This window comes from Siphateles boraxobius, unplaced genomic scaffold (assembly GCF_051911475.1).
Source record: "Siphateles boraxobius isolate OS27281-9 unplaced genomic scaffold, OSU_SipBor_1 86, whole genome shotgun sequence".
In the NCBI taxonomy this organism is placed as follows: domain Eukaryota; kingdom Metazoa; phylum Chordata; class Actinopteri; order Cypriniformes; family Leuciscidae; genus Siphateles; species Siphateles boraxobius.
In genome coordinates, this window is record NW_027509215.1 from 6,987,430 (window position 1) to 6,999,943 (window position 12,514).

General features: G+C 38.3%; 1 protein-coding gene across 3 annotated transcripts; it reads right to left on the reverse strand.

The window, feature by feature from the left end:
- Window positions 1-5,238: 5,238 nt before the first annotated feature.
- LOC143731335 (CMRF-35-like molecule 4) lies at window positions 5,239-10,585 on the reverse strand. 3 transcript variants are annotated; one of them, XM_077222192.1, is made up of 10 exons: window positions 10,435-10,544; window positions 9,950-10,258; window positions 9,540-9,848; window positions 9,424-9,454; window positions 8,861-8,958; window positions 8,672-8,724; window positions 6,348-6,410; window positions 6,198-6,239; window positions 6,021-6,112; window positions 5,239-5,313 (listed from the first exon to the last, which is right to left on the reverse strand). In XM_077222192.1, the coding sequence occupies exons 1-9, from the start codon at window positions 10,469-10,471 to the stop codon at window positions 6,065-6,067; spliced, it is 990 nt and encodes a 329-aa protein (XP_077078307.1). In that variant the 5' UTR covers window positions 10,472-10,544; the 3' UTR covers window positions 5,239-5,313; window positions 6,021-6,064. The 3 variants fall into 3 exon arrangements, with proteins under 3 accessions (XP_077078307.1, XP_077078308.1, XP_077078306.1); XM_077222193.1 differs by having other exon boundaries at window positions 5,239-6,112; window positions 9,540-9,710; window positions 9,804-9,848; window positions 10,435-10,541; XM_077222191.1 differs by having other exon boundaries at window positions 5,239-6,112; window positions 10,435-10,585.
- Window positions 10,586-12,514: the final 1,929 nt, after the last annotated feature.

Genomic DNA, 12,514 nt, shown 5'->3' on the forward strand with positions numbered 1-12,514 from the left:
ATCTCGATGTTGAACTGCCAACTGCTCTGACTGTGCTAAAATCAACCAATCGTCGATGTAATTTAATACGCGGATGCCCTGGAGTCTCAACGGAGCCAGAGCTGCATCCACGCATTTTGTAAAGGTGCGCGGTGATAAACCTACGCCAAATGGAAGAACCCGATACTGGTACGCTTCGCCCCCGAAAGCGAACCTCAGGAACTTCCTGTGATGAGGATGGATAGATACATGGGAGTACGCGTCCTTCAAGTCTATTGTGACAATCCAGTCCTTGGACTGAATCTGTGATACAATCTGTTTGAGTGTAAGCATTCTGAACTCTGCTGTTTAGATAGCGCAGATCTAGAATAGGACGCAACCCTCCATCCTTCTTTGGAACAATGAAGTAACGGCGGTAAAACCCTGACTCTCTGCTGGGAGGAGAAACCCTTTCTATAGCTCCTTTTTGAAGAAGTGTCAGAACTTCCTGCTCCATAACCAGAGCCTGCTGTGAGTCCACTACCGTAGAGGGGACCCCTTGAAATCTGGGCGGACGAGAACCGAACTGAATTCTGTAACCCTTTTCTATTATGTGCTGGACCCATGTAGAAATATTTGGCAGAAGTTTCCACGCTGCCAGAAATTCCGATAGGGGAACCAGTCCCTCGAGACTGGACTCTGGATTTGATTGAACAATCATCTCGGTGCCCTGAAGCGGCGAACCGGCAGGGAACAACCGAACTGACCGTTCTACAACCCTCCTCAGAGGATTGCACGGGGACGCTGACACCTCGGCGCCCTGAAGCGGCGAACCGGCAGGGAACAACCGAAGTGGCAACGCTGCGACTCTCCTCGGAGAATCGCCCCCCGGAGGGTGCCAAGGAGGGACGGTTCCTCGGAATTGTTCCTCCCTGGAGGGGACCACCCTGATAAGCCTGAAAGCCTTGGCGTCAGGACTTCTTCTTAGACCAAACTCTCTTAGTGATGACAGTCCTCAGATCTTGTCTACCTCTAACAGGCTTGGACTGCGACCGCCACTCAGGAATCCCAGATTGAGGAGGAGCCCGAGCGGCTTTATGTTGCGAGCAGCCTCGGGGACACTGGACCGGCGAGGAAGAAACCTCTGAAACGCAGCCGCTTGTTTCTTGTTTTCTTGAAATCTATCGACAACACAATTTATAGCGTCGCCGAACAGACTTGTAGATGAAAGCGGTGCGTCCAGAAGAACAGACCTATCTTTATCTTTAATATCTGATAGATTTAACCATAAATGGCGCTCCGTGGCCACCATGGCTGCCATAGAACGGCCCACAGATTTGGCCGTCTCCTTGGTGGCCCGGAGAGATAGATATGTCGTGCGACACAATTCTCGAATTGCATCAGCACTAACTTCCTCACAATCGTCCATGTCCCTCAGCAGGTCAGCCTGGTATGCTTGGAGAATCGACATAGTATGTAAGCATGCCGCGGCCTGACCTGCTGCCGAATAGAGAAGAAGAAGACTCGGGGGAGAGATAGCTCGCTAGCGTGTCTTCAGCACGGGGCATATTCAAATAACCATAGTGATCAATCCCTTGAATCTTACTATAATTACTAGTCTGTGGGTTATGCACTCTGAAAGACGCTGGTTTAATCCACGATCTTGAAACCTCTGTGTGGAGATCGGGAAAAAACGGGAGTTCCCGACGAGGACTTCGTGATCTAGATGGTAAATAACGTTCGTCTAAAAGACTTTTTCTAGATTCAACATCAATATCATCGGCTGGCCACTTAATATTTAATTTAGTAACAGCACGAGATAAAACCTCCAAAAGATCCTCATCAGCAGGGGTATGAGCTGGCGAACACTCAATATCCCCCATACCAGGGACATCCAGATCCTCAGAACTGGATAGCTGCAATTTTGGTGCCTCAGCCTGGGAAGGAGAAGCCGCAGAGCGGGCTCCTTCCTTGGCAAAGACACCGGATTCAGCAGGTAAGGGCTGAGAAAGGGCGGGGCCCGTCTCAAACCCCGCTACTAGATCCATCTGCGAACCCCAAGATGAAAGCCGACGCTGTGCCTCGGCAGCAGCGGAACCCGCACCTCGGGGAGTGCGAACCGAACCGTCCTCCTCAAAGAACGCCCGGCGAGAGCAGAGAGTTTTCATGGATAAACTCATGCAATGCTGGCAGTCAGCCCCCTCGAGGACTAACTGGGCATGCTCCACTCCCAAACAAGCAATACACATACGATGTGTGTCCCCACCCGTGATATAACGAGGGCAGGGCACAACACAACGCTTATAACTTTGCCTGCTCGCCATAGTGATATATATATATATATATATATATATAAGGGGCTTGACAGACAACAATAAATAGACAAGGACAGATATACAGAGAGCGCTTGCTGAAGGTACAGAAGCTGTCACGGTCTGAATTCAGGGGTGCTTTATAGTTTCCTGGTCTATGACGTCACCTATGTCGTAGCGGGCTTCCATTGGACTGATTTTACACGTGCTTCATGACGTAATCACGCAGAGTGTTCCCACCGCGTCTCAAACGCAGCTCGAGTTCCCTTGAAAGGGAACATAAAACACTCACAAACTCCACATGATGTAAATGTATATAGAATTATAACTTAAATAATTCAAGTTAAACCATTTTAACAATTTACTGTACAATGGTTGAGTAATGCTTTTGAAACAGAATTATAATTATTTGTTGTTGTTTTTCAACCTGAGATGTAAAGTAAAATCCCAGAGAGAATCAGAAGGTAAATCATGTCTATAGCGGAGTGTGTGTAAATGAGAGGAGCTGGTCACTTCTTGAACTGTCTCTGTTTCCGTTTCCATTTCACAGCAGAAATATCGCCTGAAACCACATGAAATAAGTGTCAGCAAGTGAGAAAAGTTTGGCTAATTTTGGCAAATTGGCTAATTTGCAGCAGCAACCTTAAACTAGCCACAACACAACATCAATCAACATTTTACTAATTGTTAATTTGATTTGTGAACTGGTTAAAGCATGTAAAATGTAGCCTATAATATAAATCAGCAGATCTTCTTGATCAATTTGATAAAACACTTTCTTCACCCATAATTACTGAACAAAATGTTACATTGTTCAAGCCACCATTTTGACAAAACTGTGAAAGTGAAACTGTTTAATTGTTACTTTTTTTGTTTTCTAATCATGTTTTCAATAACTTTGCGGTTATACAAGAAAATGTTTTTTAAATGGCTTGAGTTGGTGGAAGGGGTTCATAAGGGGTTGGTTTAAGTTTGAACAAGCAAATTTGAATAACAAAATAAATGCATGAACAAAATCTAAACTGTCCATGTTTTAAAACATTACAACTCAAAATATTTCAAAACACAATTCAAGAATATGGGAAATTATATCAAAGTTTGAGATAAATTATTACAATTAAAGTATTGCAACCATCCGCAGTGTCTCATATTTCCTTAAAATAATTCTCAAGTATGTATTAAAAATGTATTTAAGTATCATTTTAAAATGTGTTGTTGCTGCAGTGGTTCCTGTAGTGAGTGTGCTGAGCCTCTGAGCAAGTAAAATACACACATAGTCTGGATTAGTTGAAACATACCTAACATATATGTGTAACATTAGGAAATAAGGATTTTTTGCAAAAAATGGATTTTAAAAAGCTTTTTATTCAACACAGGCTTTGTGTGCGTGTGTGCGTGAGTGCGTGCTTGCGTGCGTGAGTGCGTGTGTGTGTGTGAGAGAGATTTAAAAGCAGGGACCAGAATTAAACTAAATCACAAACACACACACACAATCCCGCATACATGGGGCTAGTGACAGTGATTGAAACTGGGAACAGAAACAGGGAATGAAGGAATGAAAAGAGTTTTAAGCATCTGAACAGAACCATCAGTTTCTGATTTGAAAGCACCTTGAGGTCTGCAGCTTGTAATAAACCTCTGTTTAGTTATTAAATTGTTAATGGATATTTGCAATGCCTTAGCCGTAGAACAAGTGTGTGGATGCAGTCTCAGGATAAAGTCTTGATGCTTCCGTGAGTCAATGGTGTTAAGTTTACAATCAATTTCTTCAACGTTAAACGAAGAAATGATGATGAATTTGCGATGTTAGTTTGATTCTGTAATGGTTGAGGAAGTTACACATGTCTTGATGTGCTGTGCCAGCTCTGAGGCCGCGTGAGATCACACTCGAACAGCAAACAGAAGACAGAGAGAAGAGAGAAGGAGAGAGTGGCCTTAAACTCCTCAGATATCAGAAAACTTTCTGCATTTTTACATCATCAATGTCAAAATTTTACACAATTTTCTATCTTTGTGGGGACATTTGGTGGTCCTTCTCTGTAGCCCAGGTCAGGCGCTTCTGCCGCTGTTTCTGGTTCAAAAGTGGCTTGACCTGGGGAATGCGGCACCTGTAGCCCATTTCCTGCACACGCCTGTGCACGGTGGCTCTGGATGTTTCTACTCCAGACTCAGTCCACTGCTTCCGCAAGTCCCCCAAGGTCTGGAATCGGTCCTTCTCCACAATCTTCCTCAGGGTCCGGTCACCTCTTCTCGTTGTGCAGTGTTTTTTGCCACACTTTTTCTTTCCCACAGACTTCCCACTCAGGTGCCTTGATACAGCACTCTGGGAACAGCCTATTTGTTCAGAAATTTCTTTCTGTGTCTTACCCTCTTGCTTGAGGGTGTCAATGATGGCCTTCTGGACAGCAGTCAGGTCGGCAGTCTTACCCATGATTGCGGTTTTGAGTAATGAAACAGGCTGGGAGTTTTTAAAAGCCTCAGGAATCTTTTGCAGGTGTTTAGAGTTAATTAGTTGATTCAGATGATTAGGTTAATAGCTTGTTTAGAGACCCTTTTCATGATATGCTAATTTTTTGAGATAGGAATTTTGGGTTTTCATGAGCTGTATGCCAAAATCATCAGTATTAAAACAATAAAAGACCTGAAATATTTCAGTTGGTGTGCAATACATCTAAAATATATGAAAGTTTAATTTTTATCATTACATTATGGAAAATAATGAAATTTATCACAATGTGCTAATTTTTTGAGAAGGACCTGTACTTTTATTTCATTTTTTTAATTTTAAAATGTGCATGTTTGTAAAACTGCAAATAGAAACAAATCTATAACTACAAAATAAATACCATTAAAAAAGACAATCGCATTTCAAAGAAGGCTAGTTATGAACTCAACTAATAGATTAATTTACGGTCCGTATAACGCTGTGTATATGGGTCCTTTTGAAAAAATGGGTCAGAGACGGGGATCAAGCAAACGTAAAATTGATTTAATGTGTTTGTATCTGTGGATCTGTTAGATGTTCATGTAAAGCAAGCCTAAAAAAAAACTACAAAAAAATCATATACATATAATTATATTGAGTAAACCTTTATGCATATTTGTCTCACTAAAAGTGTGGAGAAGGGTTGGTGGAGGGATGCTGATAAACTGTAAATGAACAGAGGCACGTCTGCTGTATATATACCTCTTATTGTTAATTAACTGAATGCTCTCCACTCGTTAATTATGTTAATTATCTAAACGTGCTCCTCCCAAACTTTGTTAGTAAAACATCATTTAGTGATTAATGACACCTCTCTATGTGGATCGTCATGTGTTAACCCGTGTAAAGCAGAAGAGGGAAACAAAGAGAGTGTCGTATCAATCACTTTGGCTAAATTCTCAAATTAAATTTTTTCCCCCTCAAAACAATAAGTTCAGATCTCTGAAACAATTACTTTTTTGTCCATGCCAGATTTTAAATTCTTATTCATTTAAGCATTGAACATGTTTTGACGTGTGAAAAAAGTACAAAATATATAACTGTTAAAAGACAATCCCATTTTAAGAGACAAAGAAGGCTAGTTATGAACTCGCCTAATGGATTCATTTACGGTCCGTATAACGCTTTTTTCTTGACCCTCACATCTGCTCATATGGGTCCTTTTAAAAAAATGGGGGAAGGAGGGGGATCAAGCCAATGCAAATTTAACTTTAATGAGTTTGTATCTGTGGACCTGTTAGATTTTCATGTAAAGTAAGCATAAGAAACTACAAAATAAATAGTCCTCTTCTGTTCCTCACTGTCGCTGTTAGTGTGGAGCCACAGTGCTGTATATTGTTCCCCCTACTGGAGGCTTCTGGAAGTGCAAGATCATTTTCAATCTAACAGCAGTTCAATAAATACATTAAATAATATATTTCTGTAAAACTTGCTTCACTCACAGGAGTATCATCAATAATACTATAGGTTACGTCCTTGGGATCCTGTGGAGAAAGGGATCATAATTGAATATTATATATACTCATGAAATCTTGCTCTTAAAATGTCATATTTCTGAGCCATTGTGTTAGAGGTATGTCTGGTTTACTTACTGTTGGGCATTCATCATTTATAGTGTTGTATATCACAGTTTCTTCTTCAGGTTTAGAGTAGATCTGCATTTCACACAAACCACAGAAAACAATAAGGAAAAAGAAATATCAAGAAAATGACCCGTGACTCAACCCGGGACAACAGGTTCCATGGCCAACCTAATGCAATGATATGAGGTGTATGGGGATAGAAACGAAAAAATATGTTTTCTTTTCTCATATTTCACTCGTTTTTGACTGGCCTGGAGATTGATGTGTTATGTAGATTGTTTCATTTGTTAACCCGTGTAAACCAGAAGAGGGAAACAAAGATTGACGTATCAATCGCTTTGGCTCAATTCTCAAATTAGATTTTTTCTCTCTCAAAACAATAAGTTCAGATCTCCGAACAATTACCGTTTTGATGTGTGAAAAAGTAGGCCTAAAATTGTTTACAATTTGCACAATAATAAAACATTTTCTGATTGAGTTTGGGTTCGTTGCCACTGCCGCCTCTGGCTTACTTGGGGAAACTTAATATTAAACAATATTATTGATCTGTCTGTTTGACGCTGTTGGATGAGAACTGAACTGAGTTGGACGATGACATCATTTCTGCGGAACTGCTTTAGGCTATAGATGAAAACAACTAATTAAGCAACTGATGATCTTTAAGTTTACAACAGAACTGAATCAACACTGAACTGACTTAAGCTGAATAACAGTCGAAATGCAGCATTTTCCTGTTATCACTGCAAAGCTGTTTTATATAAAGCGCTATATAAACAAAGGTGACTTGACAATAACTAAATGCATATGGCTTGCTTGATTCTCAATGAATTTGTGCTCTTCGCAGCTTCTAAACAACATGAAATGGGAATCAGTCTTACACCATGTCTAAACCAGAAAGAAACTGCACTAGACAACATGAAAAAAGCTAAATAGAACACATATAATCTATACTGGATGTGGCGCTACACGACATGACAAATCCCTGACATTAAACTGATGTCCCGCTCTATATGGACAGCTTCAAGTGGTGTAGACACAGGGTGTTACCAATCAAACAGTGAAGATTGGAAGCATACTGTATATGGAGCTGTCCTAGATGTCATTTTGTGGCAATTTTCTGTTTACCATATAAGAACTTCGTTTGTTTAAAAAAGACATGTAAATTCCTTTTCAGTTTACATGAACGAAAATAAATAGGTGCGTTCACACCATGTCGAAATTACCACAATTACATAATTTAAACGTGTAACAAGCGTTCACATCCTCGTAGAGCTCGTAATTGCAGCTTGTAAGATGTGAATTGTCTGAGAGCTCCTACTTAAACCATGTGACCGCTGTACCACCTAACCACTGCAGATTCATTTAAGGTGGATTCCAAACTTAGCCCACATGCTGTATGAACTACAAACTGCTTTTTTGCACCCTTGAAGGGCACTTCGGGAAGGGGACGCCATTTGTAGCAGCGTTCCAAACGAAAGTGAACAACTGAATGAATCCCTTCACGAAGGGCCCTTCCACAAGTCTTAGCAAAGGGAACTGTTGCGATGCTCACTTCAAGGAAGTGGTCATGTGACCCAGGGGGACCTGTGTCCTTGTGCACAATTCATTTTCAATCCAGAAATGGCGGGGGAGTTAGAGTTAACGTATAAAACAGAATTATTCAAGTTGTTTTGTTGTGATATAGCTATTACACACATTTCCGTCATGTATTTCATATTAAGTTTTAAAAAGTTTCAAGTTCTTCTTTTGAAAAGTCGTGAAAATGCTATTGTGATTTTTTTTTTTTAATTTTGCTATTAGAGTAAATTTGAATAGAAAAAAATATATTTGCTGTCATCTCCCATGACAACTTCTGCTTGTGAGAAACACGGAAATATATGAATAGGGTCCATTATGGGGACATTACATTTGAATGAATTCAATGAATGATGTATAAATAACGTTTTTTGAACAAAAGTTTTGAGATTATTAAAGAATATTAATATTCTATTAACATACTGTCAGAACATTTGTTTATAACTTTGAGTGAACTTTGCCTGAACATTAGCCAAAGTTCTGAGAATTTTCCTTGATAGCTGGGATATTTTTTCTGTGTTCAAGTTTGTTCAAGTGTTTAAACGTTTAACTATATACTGTTTACTATCTGTATCTATCCAGCTCAGTGTGTACACACAATAGCATCCAGCTAGACAAAAATTACATTCTTGCATAGTATAGAAAGAATTGAGTGTCAACAGAATAAAAAGTTGAACAAAAATGAAGAACTGTATACACTTGTATTGTCATGTTATGAACATTTTTATAACAAGATGCTCATAAATTAAAGGACTTACTGCGTCAACGGTCCTGCTGTCGTTTCTCTCTCTGTTTTGGTGTTTATCTTGCTCTTTATTTTTTTTAAAGGGGGAAACAATAACATGACATTAACAGAGGATATATCTATAGAATCTGTGCTGTTGAAATAAATGATAAAATGGCAGTGCATAAAATGAACTTTAAAAGGGAGTGCAGGTGAAACTGACTGGGTCTCCGTTTCAATCTCCAGGTGAAAACACCGACCAGAATCAACAGCAGCAGAAGTGCAGCTGAAACTGGAAGCCACACAGTCAGACCTTTATTTCTGTGGGAAATAAGAAAACACTTTTAAATCGGTTCATTCAAAAAGCTCAGAAAGAGTTCTGGAACTAATTCAGCTCAATAAAAGCACCAGAGAACAAGGCATCTGAACTCAATTTCCACCAGACCTTTATTAAACTTTAATGCATTTCAGGCTCATAGTCTTAGAATTAGTTTAAGCTTCTTCTTTTTTTTAAACAATACAGATGTATTACTTTTGTTCTTCAATGTCTTCAGCTTTATTATTAGGCCTATTCTGGTTTTCTGTTTCCCATTTGCAAAGATAGAAAAAGAAAGAAAGAAAGAAAGAAAGAAAGAAAGAAAGAAAGAAAGAAAGGCTAGGGTAATAAGGAAATGATTACGTAAGCATTAAAAACAAAGAAATTGAGGAAATTGAGCATTGAAGACAAAACAGCCAAATATAGAATAATTCTATGAAGATTTTAAAGAGAAACATTTAAATACTAACGAGTCTTTCGGATTGTCTGTGGCTCCGTTTACTGTCAAACGTAGAAATCAAAGCAATTTTAGTTGTGTTTTATTAAAAAATATAGTAGAAACATATTTATTAATGAAAACTTGTACCTGGTTCTGCTTCGGTTACAGTGAGTTGAACAGGATTCAGTGCCTCTCCAGCACAGCAGTAATACCATCCAGAATCACTGAGTCTCAGTCCAGTCATCAACACAGTGAAGGAGCTTCTCCCATCATCACTGATCTGGACTGATGAATTCTGGGATGTTTCAGTCCTCCCCACTGTGTAACAGTCCTTATCTTTATATCTGCACCACTGTTTGCTTTTATTCTGATATCCAGAACTGTAGAAACACTGGACACTGATATTATCACCTTCATGTCCAGATACACTGCTGTTCATCACAGACACATCAGGAGCTGAACACACAGACACAAGTCATCTGATTATAAAAGATTATAAAATACATGTGTGTGAAGTCAGAGAATTTGACAGTGATTAAAATTACAAAATCTCATACCAGGCTGAACACTGAGATAAAGCTCATATGTGAAATTCAGATTTCCTTCAGTTTCCACAGAACAATAATACTCCCCATTATGTTTGTTCTGCAGGTTTCTCATAGTCACAGTAAAGAGACTCTGATCAGGATGATCAATTACTGACAGATTCTCCTCTGTTGTGTTTATGGATATACTGTAATTATCAGTTACAGAGAACCAGTATTTCTTCTGCGGAGGGTTTTTCTCATCATAATGACATGGGATGGTGACAGATCCTCCAGTCTTAATAGTTACGATGTGATTTGACCCACCAAAGCATTCAACCCCTAAACAAACAACACACACTGTTATTATGTCCAGGATTAACAATAACCCACTCCTTGATTTGTTCTATCTTCACATAAATCACATTAAAAGCAACATGAACAGCCGAGCATAAAATCTGTTATAGCAAAATGATAAACAGGATCCATTAGAAAGTAAAACAACATTTAAAACTCACCTAAAATGAGCCAAAAACCGACTGAAATGTAGATCATTTTTTTCCCTTTGCGTATGTGGCTCTAAGTTCCTCTTCCTGTATCTTGAGTTGTCTAACTGTAACTTTTGCACTTCATACACTGATCTCTATGCGCAGTCTGAGAGACAGATCTGAAGGGATCGTCTGCAAAGTGCAAAACCCGAAAAGCGCTACAACAAAAACAGTCAATAATTCAGTCACACACCATGTGTGATCAAATTCAGTTTACACATCACTGCTGTCCTGCTGGTTATACTACAACACTTATTTTGGTATACAAGTATTTTTGCATGATTTTTTATGATTTGTATTTATGGTAAATATTCAGTAACTTAACTGTACACTGCATTGTTGCCAAATTCAGTTCACACATCACTGCTGTCTTGATGGTACTACAACACTTATTTTGGGAAACAAATATATTTTTAATTGTAGCTATAGCTATATACAATTGCAAATGTATAATTTTGATGATTTTTATTATGAAACATATTTATTAACTTCACTGTAATACACTGAATTGTTACCAAAATTAGTTCACACATCAATGCTGTCCTGTTAGTTACTACAACACTCATTTTGGAAAAAAGTCTTTTAGTATATTTTTTATGATTTTTATTATGAAAAGTATTCAATGACGTAACTGTAATTCACTGCATTGTCACCAAATTCAGTTTACACACCAATGCTGTCCTGCTAGTTATGCTACAACATTTATTTTGGATAAATGTCTTTGTATAATGTTTATAATTTTTATATATCAAAAATATTCAATAACTTTACTGTAATTCACTGCATTGTTGCCAAATTCAGTTCACACATCACTGCTGCCCTGATGGTTATACTACAACACTTATTTTGGATAAATATCTTTTGCATAATTTTTAAGATTATTATTTATGAAAAATATTCAATAACTTCACTGTAATTCACTGTATTGTTGTCAAATTCAGTTCACTTATCACTGCTGTCCTGCTGGTTATACAACACTTATTTTGGATAAATATATTTTTGCTTTCTTATTTAATCATAATTAAATCATATTTTTTATGATTATTATTTATGAAAAATATTCAATGATGTAACTGCAAGATTCACTTGCCAGATTCATTTCAAATTGGTTATACTACAACACTTATTTTGGAAAAATATATTTTTAATTGTAAATACAATTGTAAATGTATAATTTTGATGATTTTTATTATCGAAAATATTCAATAACTTCACTGTAATACACTGCATTGTTGCCAAACTCAGTTCATAAATCACTGCTGTCCTGATGGTTATACTACAACACTTATTTTTGGAAAAATGTCTTTTTGTATACTTATTATGATTTTTATTATAAAAAATATTCAATAACTTTACTGTAATACTGCATTGTTACCAAATTCAGTTTACACATCACTGCTGTCCTGCTGGTTATATTACAATTTATTTTGGAAAAATATATTTTTCAACAAAGATCAAGTTACTGTCCATCAGTGAATTTCATTCATTACAGTGAAGTTATTGAATATTTTTATAAATAAAAATCATAAAAGTTATGCAAAAATATATTTATCCAAAATAAGTGTTGTAGTATAACCATCATGACAGCAGTGATGTGTGAACTGAATTTTGTAACAATGCAGTGAATTACAGTTCCCTTTCGTTGTCACTCCGAGTTACGTCGGATGACGACGAATGGGGTTTCGCTTAGAAAGCCTATCAACTTCGAGTATTACAAAACGAGCCAATGGCAAAGAAATGCCATGGGTCTGCGGAATTTGCATGGCGTAACTCCGCCCCACCTCGTGGGTATAAAAGGAGGAAGCCGGCAGCAAGCAGATATGTTTTCGCTTCGGAGCCAAGTGTATTCTTCTCTCCACAAGCCATCTCTGAATTGTCAGCTTTACAAACGAGTACCTCGAGTGTTGGTGTGACGGCGATCTACGGCGAGAGCGTGCTTCCTGCTGATCTGTTGCAGTGGTCTGCCAGTCGGTGCGTTTCTCCCCGGGTGCTTCAACACTTGAGTTTTCTCTCACTAAAAGAGCTTACACGTGGCACGTCTTTTTAAAGA

Bases quoted from the DNA above. Each gene is read 5' to 3' on its own strand.
- LOC143731335 (XM_077222191.1), bottom strand. From the start codon at position 10,471: ATGATCTACATTTCAGTCGGTTTTTGGCTCATTTTAG. The intron at 8,725-8,860 runs GTCAGTTTCACC...AAAAAAATAAAG, and splicing joins GAGATTGAAACGGAGACCCA to AGCAAGATAAACACCAAAAC. The intron at 6,411-8,671 runs GTAAGTCCTTTA...TGTGAAATGCAG, and splicing joins ACAGCAGGACCGTTGACGCA to ATCTACTCTAAACCTGAAGA.